At 49.7% G+C, this 24,470-nt stretch overlaps 3 protein-coding genes across 5 annotated transcripts; 1 reads left to right on the forward strand and 2 right to left on the reverse strand.

Annotated features, from left to right (window-relative positions):
- Window positions 1–125: 125 nt before the first annotated feature.
- LOC6617568 (FAST kinase domain-containing protein 5, mitochondrial) lies at window positions 126–2,417 on the forward strand. The gene is made up of 2 exons (XM_002041845.2): window positions 126–2,040; window positions 2,302–2,417. Exons 1-2 carry the CDS (start codon window positions 232–234, stop codon window positions 2,389–2,391), a joined length of 1,899 nt encoding a protein of 632 aa, XP_002041881.1. The 5' UTR covers window positions 126–231; the 3' UTR covers window positions 2,392–2,417.
- LOC6617569 (mitochondrial ornithine transporter 1) lies at window positions 2,416–6,707 on the reverse strand. Its single transcript, XM_032724173.1, has 4 exons — window positions 6,265–6,707; window positions 5,032–5,704; window positions 3,214–3,319; window positions 2,416–2,933 (listed from the first exon to the last, which is right to left on the reverse strand). The coding sequence occupies exons 1-4, from the start codon at window positions 6,559–6,561 to the stop codon at window positions 2,642–2,644; spliced, it is 1,368 nt and encodes a 455-aa protein (XP_032580064.1). The 5' UTR covers window positions 6,562–6,707; the 3' UTR covers window positions 2,416–2,641.
- Window positions 6,708–6,735: 28 nt separating this feature from the next.
- LOC6617571 lies at window positions 6,736–24,422 on the reverse strand. 3 transcript variants are annotated; one of them, XM_032724176.1, is made up of 9 exons: window positions 22,889–24,421; window positions 20,998–22,756; window positions 15,128–16,743; window positions 14,644–15,000; window positions 12,931–13,132; window positions 12,696–12,859; window positions 10,726–12,599; window positions 9,337–10,166; window positions 6,736–9,256 (listed from the first exon to the last, which is right to left on the reverse strand). In XM_032724176.1, exons 1-9 carry the CDS (start codon window positions 23,019–23,021, stop codon window positions 8,191–8,193), a joined length of 8,001 nt encoding a protein of 2,666 aa, XP_032580067.1. In that variant the 5' UTR covers window positions 23,022–24,421; the 3' UTR covers window positions 6,736–8,190. The 3 variants fall into 3 exon arrangements, with proteins under 3 accessions (XP_032580067.1, XP_032580065.1, XP_032580066.1); XM_032724174.1 differs by having other exon boundaries at window positions 10,726–12,859; window positions 22,889–24,422; XM_032724175.1 differs by having other exon boundaries at window positions 10,726–12,859; window positions 12,931–13,078.
- Window positions 24,423–24,470: the final 48 nt, after the last annotated feature.

The following is a 24,470-nucleotide window of genomic DNA, read 5'->3' on the forward strand; positions in this document are numbered from 1 at the left end:
TTTGTAAAGCCACAGTTTATTTGCGACCCATATGGATATCAGTCAAGCGCTGAGAGCAGAGTACTTCGTTAAGTTCTCCCACTTGCGAGCACTACAATCTCTTCGTTCTGGCAACGCCGCTACCAGTCAGCTGTTCAGCCGGCCCGTTTTTCAACGAATGTTTTCATAACGCGTTTTTCATTCAAATTCAATTGAATTGAATTAATTTACAACCAAATATCGCTTCGAAACATGTGGGCAAGAACAAACTGCCTCTGGCGCAGTGTGGGCCGCCTGGGTCGTCTGGGCCGCCAAGTATGCACGACGAGCGTTTCACAAGCGCGAATTTTCGCGGACCGAGAGAATCAGTTCGCCCATGGAATCCTTATGGATTCTCTCAAACCGTATGCAATACTGCGTCCTCGGGACTCCGCCTGGCAGGAGTTGCCCGCCTCTGAAGGCTTCATGCGACCACAGCCAGACGTCAGTGCTGCCGATCTCTATGCGGACTTTTTGGGCCTGGTGAGGCACTGTAACCGCATGAAACTACAGATCAGCGATAACCTATACGAAGCATTCACCCGTTGCTTCTGTGAGCAACTGCATCGCCTTACGGATGAACAGCTCCTTGGTTCGCTTAGTGCCTTGGCCGAGCTGCCCGTACCGGAATCACCCAAAGCCAAGAACTACATGGAGATATGGAATACCCTGGACATCGAGTGCTGTCGCCGCATCGAGCGTTGGTCCAGTGAACAATTGCTACTCGTGAGCGATGCCTGGTATCGTCTTGGTCTGGTCAGGATCGGCGAGTACGTGTGGCTGGCGCTGAAGAAGCTGGGCCGCAAGCTGAGAAAGCTGCCGCCTGAGCAGCTCGTTCACTCCATGTTCCTGTGCAATCTGCTGCGCCGACCCGTCTTCGAGATGTTCGATTTCGAGTTGAATCTTGCCCGCTGCGTGGATCAAATGACGCTGCCCGAACTGGGCGTAATGGCCATGGGCTTCTTTAAGACACAGACGCCCATCAGAAATCCGGAGCTGTTGACGCAACTGTATCAGCGATTAGACAGCGAGCTGGACACCGTGGAAGACATTGTCCTGGTAGCGCTGCTCAAGGTGCTGCGGTACAGCAGCAAGCTGCCACAAGTGGAGCCGCTAAAGCAGATGCTAAGCGCTCTGGAGTCGCAAGTGGATCGCGTTTCCCTGCTCACGTGCCTCCACATGGCTCTTCTGGGCTGCGAACTGCAAACGTGCAATGATGCACTGGTGGAGCGCATACTGCTGAGATTCGAGCGTGAGTTAGAGACTGCCCGCCTAAAGGATATGGAGCGCATTTGTCTGGTAATGGCCCTTTTCAATATTTCTACTAAGTCGGGTGTGGAACGCCGGTTGGCAGAAAGACTGCCCGATTTACTGCGCCAGCGAATGGAGGAGATACTGCGCCATCCTCGCTGTTTCTCCAACTGCCTTCAGTTTCTCACAATGCGTGGTGTTTACGATCTTGAGCTTTTGGGCGTGGCGCTGGAGCCGCGTTTCCTGAAGCATGCGTACCCAAGCGGATTGCCCGGCCGTGAGTACTTCCATTTGGACGGGTTCGCACGCCTCCTGGGGCAGGAATACCAGGGAGCACTGGTTACCGAGAAGCAACGCCTGCAGATGGGCCGCATGTACACGCAGTACATCCCCGATCGGGACGGGCGCTTCAAGCTGAACAGTACCGATCGCATTCTAGTGGAAATACGGGATGCGATCGCCATGATCCACCGTCCCGTGACCTTCAAGCACATCCTGCCGCAATACGATCGATGCGATGTAGTGTTCTGCTACGACCGCCGGCAACGGAAGGCGGTGTCCATAAGTGGTGAGGCCTGTCAGGATTACAGCGGTGAGATTCTCACCCGGAGGCACTTACTGGGTGAGAGGAGGGCTGCGGATGACCAGCTGGTCACCGTGATTATCGTTATTGCCGGCTGGAACAACGTAATCCGCGATAAGGAGCGGTTCACCGGCCAAATGGATATGAAGCTAAGGCAACTGCGGCAATTGGGACATCAGCCACTGGTGGTAAGCTTTTCTTTATTCTATGTTACTTATATTAAAATGAAAACATCCTCATACTTCGAACAGTACGGTCAAGCAAGTGAATGTCTCTGTCTCTTTCATTTTGAATTGAATTTATATCCTTTTTATTCACAAGCTCTCTCTCTTTCTCTTTTTATACGAAACGAACCTATTTAAATGTACCAATTTTATATATCTCCTTAGACTGCGTGTTGTATTATTATAATTATTTAATTATCTAATATTTTCCTGCCTCTTCCGCAGATCTATTGGCACGAGTGGCGGGAACTGGAGAACTCAACTGACCGCCAGGACTTTCTGAGACGCCGCCTTAGCCAAATGGCAAAAATTTAGCAGGAAATAAAAACGGCAATAGAATTGATATTAGTCAGTCATTAGCATTATCTGAACATTGTACAGGCACAACACTACGATCTAGTAATTATCTAGAAAAAAAAGGAATAATTATCGAATATTTAATAATGACCGCCCGCGGCCGACAACTACTAGCACAGCGTCTTGCTCCCGGATCCCCGCAATCGGATCGAATCGGACCGCAGCGGACCGTTCGTCGCGATCCATTGGATGGCGGTTGATGGCGTCGTCAGAGGGTGGCGCTCAACGCTCGCTTGGTGTACTCATAGACCACGAACAGGGTGGCCGTGGCTGGAATGGTGCGCAGGACAGATGGCAGCAGGCCACGGTAGAGTGCCAGGACGCCTTCGCGACGGACTATGTCCGCTCCCACGGCGAACATGCTCTCGTTGAGGTTCTTCACCTGTATGCGGCTCTTAATTACGTCTGCAGGAAACGTCGACGTCCAGAGGCAGACGCCTCCAATGGCGCCGGCGATCATCGTACGTAGCGGTCCAATATCATCTTTGGATTGATCATCCCTGCAAAGGAAAATAAGAATTATGCCAAAGTAAATAACAATTTAACTTCCATTTGAATAGACTAACGAAGATCAAGTTATGTATGTTCCTAAACCAATGCCATTGTGATTTAGTTTGCTGTCTAGCTAGGGATTTTGTTAAGATATTGTTAAACAAATTTTGTAAATGACTAAATTTAACTATACTGCCAATTTGTATGATAACTGAAGAAGAACGTTTGTTGTTCACTCGTAAATATTAATCTCATTAATCTCTATCTACGGAATTTATTTGTACTCACCTGCGGAGTATTTCACGCGTTCCCTCGTAGCTGCCGAAGAAAAAGAAGTACCCGGGCATCTCGCGCAGGAAAGTCGAGCTCAATCCTCGATAGAAGCCTTTGATGCCTGCAGAGAAGAGATTAATCAACGGGTTAGGCCATTGGTAGTTAAGAAAATAACGGAAATTGACACGTGAGGATGGGGCTGTCTATTGAATTCGCTTGAACATCAATCAAAGGCGAAACGGAAACGGGCACACATAGGAAAATTTCCACTTGACTGATAGTGGCCCAATCATGTGCATTGGCTGCAACTGCACGTTCCGCTTCCCGTTTTCCGATGCTTTCCAGCTATACTCGTAGTAGTAGAACCCCAGTATACCCTAGATGTGTACAGATCTATCTCGCACTACGTCACTGCTGTGCGTGGCATGTTTCGAGCTGCTGTTCGATGTGGCTATGAATAGTCTTATCAGTTTCCATAGAAATCCCTATTTCGCTTTTCGCAATCTGCGTAGTAAATACTCAATATTTATGTTTTGGAATATAACGAGAGGAATGCCAGCCTTCCTCGTGCTCGATTAGATTGGATTGACTGGCTTTTTATAGCCTTAGCTGCTTTTCATTGGCTAATGCTTCCTGTTTATTGCTAAAGCAATTTGGAAAATATTCCAAAAATGCCTTAAAAAGCACTATTTTCAAAATATTTTATGACCCGCAGATTAAGTTTGAGACAAATTAGATCATAAAAAGTGTAAAGTTTCGTATGTCAGACGAACAGTAGACCTATTAAAAATTTTTGTTACAATTTCTAGGGTATTTAATGAAAGGTGATCTGCAGAGATTATGGTTCTTAAAGATAGCCAGCATTGCAACGTTTTCAAGATCGCATTACCCTGGCATTCACTGGCGTAATTGAAGTCCCTGTGTATTGAATGCAAAATGAGTGCTGAAGTTTTGTAATTGAATGAGCGATAAGAAGTTTTTGCCAGGCGATAAGGTCGGCCAAATCGAGTCACTTCTAATCGCCATTGAAGTTATGTTCGTAAGATCATAACTACAATTATGTATCTGAATTGAAAGTTAAATTAAACCGCCATCAGAACGTCGGTGGATCCGGCAACACCAAGTGGATCCGATCCCCAACCATGTGGAGTGCTTCATTTGTGTGGGTGCGATGCGTATCTGTGCTTATATCGCGCACTGCGATGCGATAATTTTGAATTATTAGGAGGAACAGATCGCCGAAAGCCACGCGGAGATAATCTAATCGGACCGCTCGAGGCACGAGAACAACAACAATGGGTTTCCCGGTCGCCCAAGGCTACGCCCCCCACAAAAGATTCCGGGATAAGTGCGATCGTTGTGAATCATTGTGTGTCAATATATCCATCCATTTAATTTGGGCATTTAATAGTGCCCTAGTACAGTGAAGACACGTAACAGTGAACTGCAAATAGCTTCTGAGTGGACAAGAAACTAATTTTAGATTTATGGGTTTTCTGGTTCCTATGTTCCTTATTAACTTTTTAGACTCAATTTTGGTTCAGTTAAGTTTATATATGATGTGCACTGTACTTTCAATTCACTCAGATGTGCTGACCATTATTAAACTCAAACGATCATCAGAATCATGATAAATTCAATATGTTTGAAAGGTTATATACGAATGCTTACTCGGACGTTATATGGTCTTTAATTTAGGGAATATAAGTTTTATATAGTTTTTAGTGGTGTAGTGATCAAGAAAATCGGCAATCACTTGTTTGTTTCAGTTCGAAGATACAAAAGTATCTAGATACAAACGTAATTTAATAGATACAAAGCCAGGACACTCACCCTCGGTCCGCCAAATGTAGCGCGTCAGTGTCCAGGGTGTTCGTATGTCCTGCGGATGAGCCGGTTCAACGAAGTGCTTCATCTCGCGCAGCGCCTGCAGCTTGCACTTGATCAGCTCCGTGGGGCAGAGGGTCAGTGTGGAGAAGCAAGCGGCCAGGGAACCGGCGCAGGCGTTCTGCACGGTGGTTAAATCGCCAGCCGTCTCCTTGCCCACGCAGAAGGCAACGAATTTCTGGCATCCACCGTAGGCGGCGAACAGCACCGAGTTCTCGGCCACATTGGCGAATACGGCCGGAACGGAACCGGCGTACAAGCCGCGCAGGACGCCATCCTTGCGGTATGTGCTCAAAAAGCAATCCAACATGCCGCGATATGCCTCCGGAAAGGTTTGCAGCTTGACCTTGACCGTGTCGAGGGGCTGGGACACATACACCTGGGCTGCTCCGCCCAGGGATCCCGCCAGAAAGTCGATCAGACCCTCGACGAAGTTGATGTTGTTGCCCGTACCGCCACCGTGCATGTCTAGACGTCGTACGAATCGCAGGAAACCGCCGACCACGAACAACAGGCCGTCGCGTACCGCTCTCAGCGTCGATTTCACACTGATCGGCCTGTTCAGCCAGCCGCTCTTCTTTTTCTCACCATCGGTTTCTCCATCTTCCTCTTGTCCCTCCTGTGGGTGGGGATGAGTGGTGGGGTGTATGAGCGAGCGGTCCAATAGGGTTGTCAGCTTTCGTTTACACATCGCATGAGGGGAGTGTTCCCAATTCCACGCCAAAAGTGTGGTGGAATTGAAATCACTCATAGATTGTCGCAATATAATTTATTCTATTGTGGGTATTGTGTGTAATTCGATCAACCAAGGCAGCAGAATAATATTATTTTAATGATCAAATTAATATTCTAAACGAATATCACAATTATATATATGTATACAGATTCCGATGGTCTAATAGATTAACACATAATATTATAAAAACTAACGTCATTTTATATAAGATTTCCATCTGTTAGTCGATATAAATATTTCCATGATCGATAATTTCGATAGGGTCGATTAGCATAGGCTGTCATAATCATTATATAAAGTGAATATTTCTTTTGTGTGCGTGATAGTGTTATACTACAAGTGATCAGTTGATCGATCAGCTACCTATGCTGCCAAATTGATTGCGATAACTTGATCGAAGTGAATGTATCGATAGCTTGTTCGATCGCTCTCGACAACTCTACCTGCAGGGCGCGTTCGTAGGCCTCGATGATTTCGTCGGGCGTCATTATCAGCACGCTGCTACCCGCCTGACTGCTCCCAATTCGGGGGGGCGGCGGGGGCATCTCTTCATCGTTGGGTGGCGCCTCGTCGGTCGGCTCGCTCTTCGGGTGGCGCTGTTTGATCGGTTCCGGTTCGAGGGGGGCCGGCAGCGGTACGAATTCTGTCGCTTCGCTGCCGGCCTCTTCGCTATCTCCATCTTCATTATGGTTGCTGCTTGGCGCTGCGGCGCTGGCGGTGTCCCGCTCGCACTCGCTCATGGGCACGGGCGCGAGAAAGGGATGGGGCGCTGGGTCCGATGGTCGTGCTGTCCCTTTCTGTCCCTGCTCGAGCGATTTCCGGGAGAAAACGGCAAATTTTTGGTGTATGTTAAAATTTGTTATATTATTTTCTGGGTTTCTGAGATTGTTAATGAAAAGCCGGTGGGTTTGTGGTTTCCTTTCAAATAATTGTTCGATTTACGGTTTATTAATAATCGATAATTTGATTACGCCATATGCATATATAGGTGTATATATATCATGTGGATCAGATCAGCGATCTCTCTCCCCTTCTCTCTTTGTGTCTGAGTGTGTTTGTTTATAGTTATTATCATGGTTTTTGGTTTTTTTGTTTTTTATTTATTATTTTTTTATTTTCATTTGTTGTATGTGGTGTATATCTCGTTTCATGATGCTGTATTTCCTCTCCTTTATCGCCATCTACGCTCTTATATAAAGTTAATAATTTACATTAAATCATAACTTAGTTGTACAAATTTAGTACAGTTATGGGTAGTTTATATCGATATATAGCCCCTATGCCATACTGGATACGTATTATTTATAATTAAAAAGTACTAAAAAAAGACTTCGAATACTCGAATACTCATTCTGTTAAGTGTTAAGATGCTTGAGCTAAGTTCCTGATCGGTCGCGTATTGTATCTATGCATATTCTGCTTTACTTATATAGTGTGCATCTTCTTGTGCCGCTTTTTTTTATACTCGTATTCTTTGGATCGCTGAGTTTGCAGTTTTGGGATGGGAAAAGCTGAAGATGGGGATTGGAAAGCCGAATTTTGGGGATCTTGGAGTTTCCGCCCACTTGTAACACTTTGTACTCGTTTATATGCATTTACTTTCACTTGGTGTAAAAATATTATTATCAACATCGTTTCTTATATCATTTATACCTTTTTTTTCTATCCAAACTCAGCGGCGAATTTGCGTTTAAAAAAATGTTCTCATCAGCTTATGTTTTTTATCGTTATTTATGTTTTCTGTCGCATTCATATCTGGGTTATATTTATATATATATATATATATATATTTATAGTAATTATGCTTCCTATACAACTATACATATTTCTTTTCTTATTATTGTGTACAAATACAAAATCGACTTGCCAGCCGTCGAATGCCAGAGAAGCAAAACATAAAATACACTTAGACGTATTGGCACACATTTCGAAATGAACATTCGAAACTTTATAATTTCGTTTCAGATGATTCAGTAAATCGCTTAAAATGCACATACTTTTTGACTAGACAGAAATTGTAAAAAAATAATCGCAGTTGCAGCTTGAAGGTACATTAAAATGAATTCTTAAACTATTTTTAAAAAATCAGTAAAAAGAATATGGGGTCTCGTAACATAGTCTTATCTTTTCATTTATTTAAATTTGTGTTTGCGAACCCTTTGAGAAGTATTATGCATTATAATACATATTATCAAGTATAGGTTCTTTGAAATCTGCAAAAAACAAAAGGACTAGTCGGAAAAAAAACAAACTATAAATTAAACTACTGCATTTCGCTGGCGCGGTTCAGGATGTCCTCCACTTGGAGCCCACAAAGTGCACTTTAATCCGAACGTCCCTGTTCCCGATACGCGATTTCCGTTTTCCGATTAGTAGTAGGCGGGGAAGGGATGGTAGTTCGACGGATTGGAGGCGTGATGGTTGGCGGATGGCAGAACGGGCGGTGGCCTAACGCCCGGATGGTAATTACTAGACGCCACCTGATGGTAGGCTCCAAAGCTCCTGGCCATGTGGCGATTTTGGGCCGCTGCCGCCGCCGATTCGCCCAGGAGGCGTGACTGATCCGCCGTGCCCAGCAATCGATTGTTTTGCTCCATCAGCAGATGGGCCGTGGGATCCACCAGCAGGCGGTGCTGATCGGCCGCATTCGAGGCGGCCAGTATGCGATGCTGCTCCACCGTCGACAGCAGTCGATGGTGCTCCAAGCTCTCGCGACTCTGGTGCTGCATCTGCGAGGAGAGGAATGAGCGATTGTTGCCCACCGCCATGTTGGCCGTATTCGGTGTCAGATCCAGCGAGGCCATGCGCAGCATATCGTGATGCGTGGGATGGTTGTAGGGTAGTTGCGGTGGCGACGACACGACATAGTTGGCCGTGCGGCTCAGATCCACCGATGTGGTCTGGTCGTGCTCCTGCTCGCCCAACTGCTCGCTGAGCATGTTGTGCATGGCGGCCGCCGACTGCTGGTGCTGCTGCATCGCATGGTGCTGGCCATGACCGTGCTCCTGTTGGTGCACAACCGAAGCGGCACCGGCAACACCACCGCCACCGCCGCCCACCACCGCACCGCCCGCCTGCTGAGCCTGCTGGCTCTGCTGCTCGCGATCGGAGAGTATGTCGTAGATGTGGTGATGGTAACGACTGCTCGGCAACTGGAAGTTGTGATGGTAATTGCTGCTCGCCGCATTCGATCTGGAGCTCATGTCCAGTCCCTGGAGATCGGATAGATCGTTGGCGGCACTGGCCGCCGCTGCCGCAGCAGCTGCTGCGCTGGCCGCCGCATTGCCACCGTTGCCGGCGCCACCCTGGCGGTACTCCGCCGGCGAGTCCAAGTCCTGGCTGTTGTACTTTAGGTTGCTGGCCATGCTCTCGTACTTCGAGTACATCAGGTCGATCTGCGATTGCGGGAACTTCATGCGCATATCCTGGCCAGCGCTGCTGTTAATAAACAATATAAAATAAAATATTAATTTAATTTAATAATAGAGCATGCAAAATAGGACGAGCATCTTCACCTGTTCTGTGGCATTATGCTGTTCTCTTCGTCGCTGGACATCTGGTTGTGCCGCGAGATGTTCTGCCGCTGGCGCTCCTGGTGCTCCTGCTCTTGGACCGCCCGCTTGTGGCGCATCATGTCGCCGTTGAAGTTGTAGCGCGGTATGCTCGGCGATGAGGCGGGCGAGATAAGCTCGTGTTCCGGATAGGTGCTGCCCACGCTGGAGGCGTTCCTCCTCTGCGGTTGAAGGGCGGGTAGTGGCGATGAGGCGGACATGCTGTTGGCCCCGCCTCCACCGGCACCACCGCCTCCTCCTCCGCCGCCGCCGCTTGAGCTGCCCGCCGGAGTGCTGTTCGATCCGGGACCACCGCCGCCATTGCCAGCGCCAAACATACCGCCGTAATCTCGACCCGGTGATATCGGCGGTGGCGATGGCGGTGTGCGGTGGTGCGACGAGGAGAAGCCATCTGAGTCCGGGTGCTGCGGACGGGGCGTGCTGCCCGCATCCACGTCCACATCGTTCTGATTCTGGTTACTCTGCGGATTCGTCGGCGTCGAGGCGCTGGGCGATATATTGCAGGCACCCTGGAACATTGGCAGCGGTGGTATCTGCATCGGAAAGCTGCCCAGATTCTTCATCATCTTTAGCTCGTTCTCCAGGTTGTCCATGCCGCCACCGATGCCACTTCCATTCGCCCCGCCCGAAGATCCCCCGCTGCTTCCTCCTCCGCCGCCACCACCGCCTCCTCCACCCGTTCCACCGGCACTGCCCGCTCCAAAGCGCTGCGACTCGGGATCCACGTGGGCACTCATGGGACTGTCGCTGTTTATGTGGTTGTCGGTGGGAACCTGTGGGATATGTACAAGTGTTATATATCAAAAGTCCTTCTATGATAATCAAAATCATCATCAAAATTTTCGAAAAATGGAAAAAAAATTATTATTTTTTAGCAAAAAAAAAAACAAATAATAATATTGCAAAAATTCGAATATTTACAAATGGGGTTTTCTCCATAACTTGGCTAAAAACGTTATCACCGCTATCATGAAGACTGTTTTGTGCTGCTAATAAGCATAGCTAACTATCCCTATCACTACTTTTATGATTTCAAAAAATAAAAATTTTACCAAATTTTTGCATTTTTGATAAGGGGTACCATCATCAAAATTTGCGAAAAATGGCAAAAAAAATGAATTTCCAATTTTGAACACAGGTCGATAGGGAATTTTGCTACGAATTCAACGAGGTATGCCATTCCACTCTTGGACAAATATTTGTTTAGTTATGTCAAAAAACTAACTATTTTGGTTAAAAAAATCAGGTAATTATGGTAAATAAGGCCGATCATTAAACTACTATGTTTTTGTATAGACTTCTTCAGGTGACACATGGCATATGGGCACTCACCTTGAGGTCGCTGCTCTCGCTGTCAATCATATTGCCAACGGAGTTGAGGGCTGCCTCCACGAGCATGCTGGCCGACGAGGAGCCACCGCCGACGCCCACGCCCACGCCGCCGCCAACTCCGCCCACGCGGGCATTGGCGTTGTTGTAGAAGGAGCTCATGAAGGACTGCGAGTGGGCCAGGGAGTTCATCTGCATCTGGGGCTCATCGCCGCCGGCAACGGAACCGCCGCCGGTCGCAGGACCCGTTGGCGTTTGTCCGCCGCTGCCACCGCCCGCGCTCCCGCTGCCTGCTCCGCCGCCGTAGTGCGACATGGCCGCTGCTGCGGCGGCGGCGGCTGCAGCATTGTTGTTCGATTCGACGACGTCCAGGAAGGAGCTGTTCTCGTCCTCCTCGCGGCTGTGGGCGCTGTGCTGGTGCTGCTGGTGCGGCTGATGCGGCTGATGCGGCTGGTGGGCGTGGGCATGGGCATGGGCGTGAGCATGGGCGTGGCTGGCGCTGGCACTGCTCATCAGGCGGGCGAGGAAGTCACGGTTCTGGCCTAGCAATTTGCTATGCTCATCGACGGCGCTCGGCGGCACAGCGAATCCCAGATCCGGACCTGGACCGGAACCACCGGACAACTGGCCACAGGCACCACCACCACCAGGGCCACCGGTGTCGCCCGGGGCACCGCCTCCACCACCCGCTCCCTCGCCACCGACATCGCTGGAGTCCTGCACCTCCTGGATCCACTTCTTGCTGCCCTTGCTGACGACCAGATTTTGGCCGAGAGCGGCGTTCATGGCGGCCGCATGGCGGTAGTCCTGCTGGCCCGCGCTCTGGCCGGCGGGATGCTGGTGCGGGTGTGCGTGCGAGTGCGAGTGGGCGTGGTGCGTGTGGGCGTGCGCATGAACGTGCGAGTGGTGCGCTTGGTGGGCGTGAACGTGCGGATGGTGTTGCACAGCCGAGCCGCCGCCAACGCCGCCACCGCCGCCACCGCCACCACCGCCGCCACCATCGTCGTCGTCCTCGTCGTCGTCCTCCTCCTCGTCCATGCCCACGCCCACACCGACGCCCATGTGGCCCATCATGTGGCCCAGTTTGGCGGGATCCTCGCCGGCTCCGGCCATCGCTGAGACCGCTGCCGCAGCCGCCACCACCTGTTGCACCTGCTGCTGGGCACTCAATCGCTGGGCGGTGGTGGTGAGGAAGGACTCGACCAGGCTCAGCTGGGCGTTCTGCTTGCGACGCACATGCTCCAGCCGTGCGTTCTCCACCTCCTCGTCGTCGGGATCGCCGTGCAGCTGCTGCTGCTGCTGTTGTTGCTGCTGTTGCTGCTGCTGCTGGTGCGGCAGGGCATGGGCGTGCAGCTGGTGCGGATGGTACTGCGGATGCTGCTGCTGCGGATCGTGATGCAGCTGCTGGTGCTGCTGGTGGAGATGGTGCTGCTGCTGCTGATGCTGCTGGGCGTGTTGCTGTTGCAGCTGTTGGTGCTGCAGTTGCTGGGCGTGGTGCTGTTGGTGCTGTTGCTGGTGCTGCGACTGCTGCTGCTGCTGTTGCTGTTGCTGCTGGTGGAGATGAAGTTGCTGCTGGGCCGGCACGACCGGCTCCTTCTTGCGCTTTCGCTTGCGAGCGCCCGAGGAGGCGACGGCCGAAACGGAAGCGGAAAGGGAGGCCGTGGCCGATGGCACCTTGTCGCCGAATATGCTGGAGATCTTCGAGCTGAGCAGCGAGAGATTGGGCTCGTTGCGACACAGGTCCTTGATCGACTTGCCGCTCTTCTTGATCGCCTCGAATAGGTTGTCATCGCTGAACTCCGCGTCGCTCTGCAGCGATCCGCTTAGCATGGAGCTCTGGTCCTCGAGGCTCTTGCGCCGCCGGCGCGGTGCTTGCTCTGTGAACGAGGAGGGGGAGACGACGGCCGCATTAGGGCGTGGCTGCGCCTGCGCCGATGCCGCTGAAGCCGGCGTAGCCGTCGCCGTCTGCTTACCCAGAAAATCGACCTTCATGCCGCCGGAATAGGCATCGAAGGTGTAGGCCACGCTCCGCTCGATCTTGGGCATCTGCTCCTGGGTGTAGTTGTGCACCTTCTTATAGTGGAACTGCAGGCACTGCTTGGTGGTGAACGCCGCATTGCACTCCGGCTCGGCGCATCTAAAACGGATATATCAGTTGATTAGTATAGCCACAACATCGGGATCAGAATGCAGTAAAAGTGCACCCACTTGAACGGCCTGACGCCCGAGTGGGTCAGCATATGGATCTTGAGATTGCTGCGGTTCTGGAAGAGTTTCTGGCACCGCGGACAGCTCACCACCGTCGAGTTGCGGCTGTGCACCTCCTTCGAGTGGCGCTGCAGTGCCGCTCGCGATCCTAGAAGTTTTGAACATAATTTACACTGAAAATCTCGTAAAACTTCAGCCATATCTAAAATGAAATTGTATGAAGAAAATGAAATTTCGGATTGTGGTGATTTTGAAAGAACAACTTAGTGATAATCCATAACCAGAAACCAACCCAACAACGAACGAACCAACGAACGTACAACGAACATAAAACAAAAGCCGAATCACATAAGGCACGAATCACAAGACTATCGTTACTTTTGGAGGATCTGGTTGGGTTGGGCCATAGCAATCATAAGTTCGGAATGGGACCATACTCTATTACAAAACAAATGGCAAAAGAAACGAAACTCCAACCAAGGCAAATCATTCACTAAAAGCGTTTACACAATGCAGGCTACGATCTGGATTGGTACTCAGTATGCACTATGACTGAAGGACTGATATATTGGAATACTTGTAAATATATTTTTTTATTTTCTACTAAAAACTTTTATCTCGAACTGATGAATGCAAATTTTAGAGAGAGTTGGATTTAACAGAAGCTCTTTGATTTTTTGTATTGAATTCTTATATGGTAAACATTAGTATTAGTATTAGCAACTCATTTTCCTCTTCCTTTTCATTAAAACAATTCCTTTCTTCATTAACTATCCATTATAACTTCCTTATAATTTTTGAAACGCTAATATCGAATCAAATAAGTTCAGTCACTTCAGTGCGGATCTAGGATGTGAATGCAATATACGATATTTCAATTATGATTTATAGCATATACATAACATAAAACAAACCAACCGATAAAGGTTAAGTAAATAGATATAATAAACCAATTTAGCGGATGTACAACCAAAAAATTAGCAACCAAAGAGATGAGCGATCGCAGATGCTTTTAGTGTTACACATATCGCGATGTTGCTGTGGTGGTGACTTTGAGGTGTTGTATCTTTGTTAGTACAGCTAGATTTACAGCTAAGCGACTTTATACGATATTAGTTCATTTGACATTATTGTGTGGTTCTATAGTTTTTGTGGGTGTGTTCATATGAGCAAATCAAGGTCACGGTTACCACTTAAAATTTATATAAATTTCCACTAAAAGAAATCAAATTATAAGCCCCATTGTGTTCAAGGACTTAAAATAATATTAAATCAAATACGACTTTTAAAGGTTATAGTAAACCCTACATTACATTTTTAAAAAGAAAATAAATGGTGTTTTACTTTTTAATAATTATATACTCCGGCTCGACAAGTAAACAAAACGTAAAAATCATTGTGGAAACTGTGAACTCGATTCGCTGTTGTTGGTACAATCAAATACAAGTAGGTTGATTTATGCAAAAGCAGTTGGACGGCATTCGCCGGTATACATACGACATACGCTATTTATGCTATTTATGATATATATGCTATACAATCGATACGACATACTATACACTAGACACGAGCTTACGACATACGATATGGCAGTCAGTTGGCCTACGATGCGGCTACGTTATATTGGGTTACGTTACGCATACGCAATGGTGTACGATCACAGTTACGGTCTAGATAATTTGGGATCCTGCGAGCGTTCCGCTGGCAACTTACCGCTGTGCATGCGCTTAATGTGCGCCTTCAGTTTCTGCGGCTGGCAGAACTTGCGACCGCAAAAATCGCACACCGGTCGCGATCGATTCGGATTCGAGGCGCATCCGTAGGTGCGATGCATCTCCAGGTAGTTGAGCCGCAGGAAGAACTTGCTGCAGAATTGGCACTGGTACGCCCCCTTGCCGTCGTGCTTCTCCGCCGCATGCTTCATGATGTTATCCTTGCCCAGCACCGGTTCGCCGCACACCTTGCAATGGTACTTGCGGATGGTCAGGCTCATCGAGGGATCGTGGAAGACGGAGCAGTGGGTGCGATAGTACAGGGGGTGCTCGAACTTCAGATTGCAGCCGCCGCAATCTGTGTGGGTGGAAACAAAACTTTGATTAGTCCATGTCTCTAATGGACGGAGAAATCTATTTGCTAGCATTGGTAGCATTCTCTAAACAGATGCAACATTTAAACGGGCATTTCGTGGGATACATACTCGTCTTTTCCGTGTGCTTTTTGCGCCACATGGTGTTGCAGTCGTCGCTCCAGTAGAGCAGCTCCATTCCATTTCGCAGATCGCGACAGCTGACGAAATACGCCTGCCGATCGATGGACACCAGGTTGACGTTGCGCTCCTCGTAGCTGGGAGCCGGTCGCACGAATCGCAGCCAATTGGAGGCGTTGGGATTGTCGCAGCACAGCAGATACGACTTGTCCGCGCCGGCCTCGCACATCTCGAAGATCCACTTCATGTCGCTGCCCTCGCGCACCTCGCCGGTCTGCACTGGCTGTCCGATCAGTGGGCCCAGTTTGGTGAATGCCCTCACCTCGGTGCGCGCGAACACGCCGGTCACATTGGGCTCCACGTTGTGCAGCTCGAATTCCGCCGGCACGGAGGCCTCAGCGAAGGTGATCAGCGGCTTGGTCTCCAGCTCCGACAGCTGCGACGACTCGTCCATGTCCATGTCCATGTCCTCCATATCCTCCATGTCGTCGTCCTCGTGCCGCTGTCGCCCGCTGGCCCGCTTCGCCTGCCGCTGCGCATCGGCCTTCAGCTTGGCCAGTGCCTCCAGATTCCGACGCTCTATCCACTCGCCCAGATCCACTGCATCGGTCACATTGCCGCAGGCATTCCGCAGCGGGCACAGCTTGTGATCGTGGGCAATGGAGCACTCGCGGCAGGATTGATGCGACCGGAAGGCAATGTCGTGCTCGTCCTCCTCTTCGACGAAATTCTGCTCCATTTTCATTTCGCGGGCCAGCGCCTCCTCGTCCAGCTCCTCGTCATCGTCGTCGTCCTCGTCGTTTCCGCCCAATCCGGCACCCGGTTCGTCGTCGTGCTCATCGTACGAATTGGGTGGCATCATGGCCGCCGCTTTGGCCGCCTGAGATTTCTTCGAGCCCTGCGACTTGGAGCGCACATGGAAGTTGCCCGCCTGACCATTGCTGGCGGTGATGCCATCAACGGCATCGGCGGGCGGCAAAACTGGCAGTAGGTGGGGGTGCGGCGGTTGGTCTTCGTCCTCGTCCTCCTCTTCGCTTCCATTGACCGCTGCAGCGACTGCTGCTGCTGCGGCCGCTGCTGCCGCCGCCGCAGCGGCTGCTTTTTTGAGGCACAGGGCATTCGGCAGGGACTCCTTGCTGTTCGCCTCCAGTTCGCTCTTGATCTTCTCGGCGATGCGACAGTCGAGGACCTCGGGCAGGGCGGAGGATGCGGCTGCCGCCGCAGCCGCTGCGGCGCTGGCCTTAAGTGCTGCCGTCGCCGCCTTGGCCTCCTGCTTCTTGGACTTGGCGTAGCTGAATCCGGCTCCTGCTGCGCCGGATCCCGATCCTTTGTTCTTGCCCGCAAATCCGTTCAGCGCCTCCGAGGTGAATTGCACACGCTTCTTGTAGCGCTTGCGTTGTGGCGGGGTGGGCGTGGCCATGGGAATGGAGGCCGCCGAGGCGGAGTCACCATTTCCGTTTCCGCTCGTGTTCCCATTTCCGCTGCCGTTGCCATTGATCGAGGATTCGGCTGGGGCGGCAAAGTCCTTGGCGCTGAGATTCGGCTCCAGCTTGAAGTTGCCATCGAAGCCTTTTGTGGGCGTGTTCGCGGGGGAGGGCGGGGGCAGGCTGAAATAGAAAGGGATGCAAAGAAAGTGTATAAGTGGGTTGTCTCTACATATTAGTCTATTCGATACCTAAAACCCCATTTAAAATGTATGAGCTCTATGCTTAAGCTCTTTAAAAACTAATTTCGAAAGCCAAACGCTACGATAATTGAGCAACATTTTAACGTATTATATGTTATCTAAAAAATAACTCTATAAAGTGGATTAGTTTTAAAAAGCGTGCGGTGGCAGGATTAATGGTTTAGCTCAATAGTTGGCGGGGTATATGAAAGTGGGTCGTTGGGACTTATTTATTTCTGGTCTATGGTCTTGTTCCTCCCTCGGCCAGGAGCAGAACTTATCCTCCTCCTCTCCTCCTCTTTGCCCATCTATCGCTTCTCTACATTTCGCACTCACTGTTCTTACACGTTGTTGTCGCCTTTGCGTTTAATTAATTTTGCTTACGCTTTGCCGACTGTTTCGCGTCCCTTTGGGGGGTCAAAAGTTGTGTGGAAGACGGGATCGGCGGAATCGCCATAAGGGAAGTCTGGACCACTGTCAGGACAAAAGAATATGGTGGCAGAGTCCAGACAGCCCAGGAATGTCATAATAGTTGGGACTTATTTGTGTAAATTAATGGTGCAATAGTGCTCTAACAAAAAAGTTATATGCAGATGCGACCTATATCTATAACATTTACCCAGAGTAGGTGGTATACATATAGATAGTTGTATGTATGTATAGATGTATGTTAGATATATATATATTTCAAGCACACTTTTTTATGTGCTTGTCAGCAACTAGTAGTTGCAGGGTAATTGCAGCGTACAAATCACCCAATCTACGGAAATCTTTTTCCTTTTCTGGTCACCTGCATGGGGCAACTTTCGAGTTTCGCTCGTTTTGAATTCATGCGGAGGAAATTCATCAGCGTCCGCATTGAACTCTAGTTAATGCTGCACATGCCACATGGTTTCCTTGCCATACGATTTCAGTTACCACACACCCCCCCTGCTGCTCCTAATCACCTCCCCTGGCGTTTCGACGCCCCCGCCTTTCAGTTTCTCTCTTTCTCTGTCGTTGTACGTCCCTGTGTTATCGTTCATTAAATCCTCCACCTTAGAACCATAACAACAATATCGAAAACAGCGGCAACAGCAAACGATACCGTTCTATCCAGCTATCCCCTGCCATCAACATCTCTGCCATCGTAGCCTTCCCCTCGGTATCCACTTACCCTGCTCCACTTTGTCTCAACCTTCCACTGCCAGTGCCACCCCGCCACCCCCATCGCGCTACTTTGACCGCAGAGAGAGCGAGCATGCTCCTGGTTCCAGTTCCATCATCTGACGATGGGGGTTCGGCACTTGGATCCCTGGGCTGGGGTTCCTATTCTGGTGAATGCGAGTGTCTCTACCATTAATGTGCTGCTCGAAGGCCTAGCGGGGGGAGGTGATTCGTTGGGCGGTGGGTGGTTGCTGTGTGGGTGGTGCTGGGCGGTGGTGGGGTGTGTGTGTGTGGCGGCTTGGCTCAATGGGTTTTTGGGGAGTTTTGGGATTCTGTTTCGTGTGCGATGCTCGTTGGCGCATTAAGCACACAGCCAGCGACACAAACGAGACCCACACAGATACACACACACACAAGCACACGGCACACACCATTACTAATACACGCGCACTGCTACAAAGACAATCGCACAACAATTTTGTGCTTTTTGGCGAAAATTCGCAGAAATTGGCGACATGGCGTATACGAAATGCGAATTGGCAAAAGGCAACGAAGGAAATAGCGGTACGATGAGTTGGGCGGATTCCTGGGGGGTGGTGGGCGCAAGGTTGATTGTCGGTCTGTTATCTATTGTGTGTATGTGTGTGCTGTGGGAATCGCACTCGCACAAGGAGATGCGAAAAAGAGCCTGCTGATTAGTGGGCAAAAGTCTACGCGTGTGCGGATGCCGAAAGAAGAAGAATCATCGAGCAGTCGAATTCAGATTTCCTGCCAAAGTGCGGTAAAATGATCTGTAGGGCTCTCAATTCGGAATCAGAGATGATATAAAGTGGCAGAAGACATTTAAAAGTGTCCCTGGTGAATATTAATTCCCGATTTATAGCAGTTTAAGGATATCCAGGATATATCATAAATAAGATACAACACAGTTCAATTGGCAGTTGAATTCAAAGGTGAATCATTTATTGCAAAACAAAGTCGGAACTATTGTAGATTTTAGTTTTGGGGCATTCAAGGACCTCTTTCAGGACTTTCTGTGTTCGATTCTGGAAATACATAGACAGACACCTTATGTTGCCGCATGTGGTGCAACGTGTTCTGCAGTGATGATCGAATCGAGAGAGGCTCCATTGTGCCAAAAAGGACTCGCTTGTGTGTGTTATCCTGCCAACGGCCTCCTTCGTGTGGCATTCGCTTCGTATGCCAGCCAATGCCAAAGGAAAAGGCCGATAAAGAGCCGGAGAAGCAGAAGCAGAAGGAGGAGGCGGACTTGGAGGGAGAAGCACACAACTGAGATTCAGACATTTCTGCATTGGCATTTTGCATTCGTTTGATGAGGTCGGTGGGCAGGGAGAAGAGGGGAGAAGCGGTGCCCATATTCAAAGCGCCAAATGGCGCGCTCGACTGCAATGCAACAGCAGCAACAAAAAGTGTGTGGCATGGCCAGCGGGCGGAGTGGGGTAGGGGCGGCAATGTGGGGCAAGGGAGGAAAATTCGCGACGCATTCACGTTGCAAGGATACGAAGGAAACTCCCAAGCACTTGTGTGTGCGTGCAACCCACTCTCCGCCTGCTTTATACACTGATCGAAATGGGATTATAGATTGGTTCTCCACCAGACATGGATTGGATTACATAAGTTCATGATAAATCAATAATGAAAATAGTCTGAAGTATAAGTTAGACAACAAATAGCTTCAAGGATTATGGATGCCTTCTCCAATATGAAACATTATTTCATTTCACTATCAGTTAACATATTATTGTTGGCGAAGGATTTCTTTTCCTTTATTTTTTGTTTGCTACCAATATGAAAGTCAGAAAAGGCGATTTGGCTGTCCAAACACTGTAGCATTGTTCTTTAATTCTTTCCATTGTTTAAGCTCAATATTTTTGTATCCGTGTATTTGCATGTGTGTGTGTTTGTGTAACTGGGCGATTGGCAACATGGCATGCAAATGCTGGCAGCAACAAAAACAACACTGCCGACCATGTTGCTTGAGTTTGCGCCTGTGTGCGCCTGTGAGTGTGTTGCTTTTTCCGCTTCCGCTGACATGGCGGCAGCGACTGCGAGTCGAGTTGAGCACAGCGGGCTACGGTTCCGACTACGGTTTCGACAACGTACGGATAGTACGGAATACGGAAAGTACGGAATATGAGGAATATGAGGAATATGGTCGGATATATACGGAATACGGCAGCGGCGCCCACAGAGGCGGCAGCAACATGAAAGCTCCGTTGCATGCAACCGCATGAGTACCGCATTTGTGCCTTTGTATCACGCGGCCAAAAAGGGGTTGATGATGGAGCCTGATGTTGGGTGGTAAGTGGGTGGTGCTGCTGGCGCTGGCTAGGATGCATTCGGGCATGAATCGCTTTTACATGGATCGCTTTTGTACCGCTCCCCACCGAGCTTCTTCTTCATCTTCGCCTCCGTCGCCGCCTCCTGACCCACTTGAGCCACCTCCGCCAAAAAAAAAGGGGGGATTTCCCGCCCCCTTCATGTGCAACTTGTGTGTGTGTGTGTGTGTGTGAGGTGCCCAAAAAGCTTTCCTACAACATGTGTGCGAGTGTGTGGGCTCATATCTGCGAACAACTATCAACAATGATGGCCAGCGAAGCGTTGCCATACCTCTCACTTCCAGCCGATTCCACTCTTTTGTCTCCTCCTTTCGAGAGCAGGTTAATTAACAGAACAAGATGGAAACACGAAAAAGGGTTCTAGAAGCATCCTTGACTCCTACATACTCGCTGGCTATCAAAAATTCTATCTCTTCGATGCATGAGTTTTGATACCACAGTACCACATTGCCACTAAAACTTTTACAAATCACGATTATAATATGTTAACTAAAAGAACTTTTCAATTCTACGTTGTTAGTTGCTAAACTAACTTCTAAATACCTGTTGCATATGCAAATCATTATTTACAAACTTATTTCAAGCATTTTTCAAGCAAGGGGGCGAATTAACCTGACTAAAACTTGGTTAGATCGCACATCCCAATTAATTCAAAGGGATATACATATTTAAAGCAAATCAGTACTCACTTGTTCAGTCGATCCGTATCGTTATCCGCCAGGTTCAAAAGGTAGGCAACGAACTCCACATCGTTCTTGAACTGCAGCCGCGTGCGCATGTGCTCCCACTTCTCCGCGTTCTTGGTGCCTATGTAGATGTTTTTACTGTAGTTCTGATGGCGGTACTTTCTCCTCTCGCTGGCCGCACTGCTGCCCCCGCTGCCGCCACCATGTTGCTGCTGTTGCTGTTGCTGCTGCTGCTGTTGATGCTGGTGCTGCAACGCCGCCGCACTGGAGGAGTTGATGCCCAGGCTGAGGGAGGAACCTCCGCGGGAGTTGCCGCCACCGGTGGCCATCAGATCGTTGCTGCAATTGGTGCCCTGACCGCCCGGGCCCAAGCTGCCGTGCGTCGAGCTGAGCGCGTGGTTGCTGTTGTTGTTCGTGGAGAAGCTCGTGTTGCTGTTACCGCCCAGCAAACTACTGGGCGGTGGCGGCGCAATGGTCGTGGCACTCCCGCTCCCGCTGGCCATGTCCAAGGCATTGGCACTCTGCTGCTGCTCCAGCTGGGCGTTCAGCTTGGCTGCGGAGACGGCTGCTGCCGCCGCTGCTGCTGCAGCTGCCGCTGCTGCAACGCTCATGTGCAGGCCGCTGCTTTCGGCGGCGGCCGCACTGCTCAGATGGGCGGAGGAGAGGGTGGCGCGGCTGTCCAGATGACTGCTGGCCACCTCGTCCTCGTCGTCATCATCTTCGTCCTCCTCCTCACCCTCATCGTCGTAGGCAGCCGGCTCCTGTTGCTGCTGCGTATGCTGTTGCTGCATATTGTTGCTCGCCGGCATCAGATGTCGCAGGTCCGTGGGCGTGAGATCATGCCCATTGCCCTGATGCTGCTGCTGCTCCTGGTGCTGCTCCTCGTCATCCTCATCCTCTTCCTCCTCGCCATCCTCCTCGTCGTCATCCTCATCATCGTCGTGCTCCTGCTGCTGCGACTGCAGATGATGATCGGCGCGATCACGTGACTTGGTGTTACCGTTAGTGTTGTTGTTATTATTGTTGTTGTAGTGCTGCTGCTTGTTGCCGTTGTGCAGCGCACTAACTGCTGCTGCAACTACAGCTGCCGCTGCTGCAGCCCGTTGCTGCTGCTCCGCCGCCAATTGTTGTTGCTGCTGCTGCTGTTGCTGCTGTTGCTGCGACACATCCTGCTCCTCCTCTTCGTCCTCCTCCTCGTCGTCCTCCTCCTCTTCGTCCATGCTGCTCTGCGAGCTGCTGCTACTGTGGCCATAGTTGTTGTTGTTGGCGTTGCTGTTAACGGAGTTAGCCCCATTGTTGTTGTTGTTATTGTTGTTGCTGCTGCTGCTCGTGCTGTGCGGCAGCTGACCCGCTGATCCCGCCGAATTGTTGCTGTTGTTGCTGATGCTGAGCGCTGCTGCTGCAGCTGCTGCTGCGGCGGCCGTTGCAGCGGCGCGACTCAGGAACGGTGGGCGTGGCACGAGGGGCGTGTCGGAGTTATCGGAACTATCGTTAAAATCGAAAGCACTGAAATCAGCGGCATTCGCGGCATTTGTTGCACCTGCTGCTGCTGGATTACCGCTGCTTGTTTTGGACATGCTGCTGCCGACGCTAGTGTTGCTGCTGCTGCTGCTGCTGCTACTGCAGCTGCTGCTGCTGCTGCTGCGACTGCTGCTGCTGCGACTGCAGCGTTTGCTGTTGTTTTTGTGATTGCTGGTGTTCTTGTTGCTGCTGCTGACTTGCCGCCGCTTGGCTGTTGTTGTTGTTGTTGATGCTGCTGCTGCTGCTGGTGCTGCAGTTGCAATTGGTGTTGCTGCTGTTAGTTTTAGTGTTGCCTTTGTTGCTGTTGCTGCGCTTTGCCGAACGCTGCTTAGTTTTTGCTATTTGTTGTTGTTGCTGCCGGCGCTGCTGCGACGCGAATGCTTGTTGTTGCTGGTGCTGCTGCTGTTGCTGCCGGGGCGGTCTGCCTCCGATTCCGCTTCAGATGGCGCCTTGCTCTGCCTCTGCTGCTGCTGTTGTTGTTGCTTCTGCTTCTGCTTCTTCTTCATTATTCACACACACAAGTCGCGCGTGCGACCCACTACACTTTTTGTTGTTGTTGCTGCTGCTGTTGTTGTTGTCGTTGTTGTTGCATCGCTTTTACAGAGCTTCTTGCTTTTCAGTTGTATACTGCAGTTTTCTGTATTTTGTTATTTTTCGAGAAATACGAGAAATAAAAAGCATACGTGTGAAGCAAAAAGGAAAAACTGAAAACTGGCGGAGCTGTCACTGTCCACGTCGACGCAGACGCCGACTGCGACTGCGACAGCGACAGCGATGGAGGAGCAACGCGAGATATGTAGCAGTAAAAAAAAAATACCGTTAACCGAAAGCCACTCGCTGAAGCTCCTGTCCTTTCGCCGGGTGGCAACTCTGCCACTAGGGTTTTCTTGTTTTTAATATTTTTATTTTTTTTAGTATGCTATCAGCACTTTTTTATTATGTATTCATTCTATTGGGAATGTTTACTTTAACGGCATTTTTTCGCCAGCCCGGTGGAATTTCTTTATTGGTAGTTATTGAACATTTAATTAGTCAAACAACGTGGGATCTATCACTCGAAAAGGTCGTTTAGAATTTGCTTACTTTCGTGGCATATTCTTGGCTTGCGGTTGGGTTTTTGTGGCCAAGAGTGCTACTTGTTATGAAAACTCATGCTCCAAACGCACACACACAGACACGCACACACAACGTTAGTTTGCGAATTTTTGAGAATTGTATTTTCACTATAGTCACTTGCGAAAAAAAAAAACAAAAACAGAATATAATTCGTTGAACAGTTGTTCTTTGATTTTGACAAGTGACTTGCAAGCTGCTGGGATTTTTTGTTGTTATTGTTGTGTTCGCTGTTTCAATAATTTCGTTACTATTTCTTTTTTTGGAGGACGAGGGTGTGCGTGCAAGTGTATTGGTTTGACACCCAGCGAAAGGACTAAAAAGAGATTGGGAGAAAAGAGGGCGATAGAGAGAGAGAGCACGCGAGGCGGTGGCGGTTTTCGCCTTGTGCCAATACACGGTGAGTGGCGAGGGGGAACGGGGAGATGTTGGTGGGTGGTTTGGGTGGTGGGGGTTCGGCTGTGCTAGACGCCTCGCCTTCTTCTGCTCCTTGAGCCTTCTTGCTGGTTGCCTTTCTTACACACAGATTTCCACAGCTTTTCACTCGAAAATAACTTGTCAAAAAAAAGGGTTGCACACTGTTATTTTGCGATCTGGCACTTCTTTAATTATTTAACTGCTGCTACTGTTGGCAATTCTTTTTCATTCTTTGCTTTCTTTTTTCCCCTATGCGTGTTCTTCTTGGGCTTGTGTCGTCCGCCGTTCGTGATTAGCGATTTCTCTGCGAGCGCTCATATGCCGTTACTCGCTGGTCGCGACGGAATGAAGGACTTTTTATTTATGTGTATGTCCTCGCCGCAGTCGCAACGGATGGCAGCGACGCCGACAGCGACGGCGGCGTC

Source organism: Drosophila sechellia, chromosome X, assembly GCF_004382195.2.
Source record: "Drosophila sechellia strain sech25 chromosome X, ASM438219v1, whole genome shotgun sequence".
NCBI classification, from domain to species: domain Eukaryota; kingdom Metazoa; phylum Arthropoda; class Insecta; order Diptera; family Drosophilidae; genus Drosophila; species Drosophila sechellia.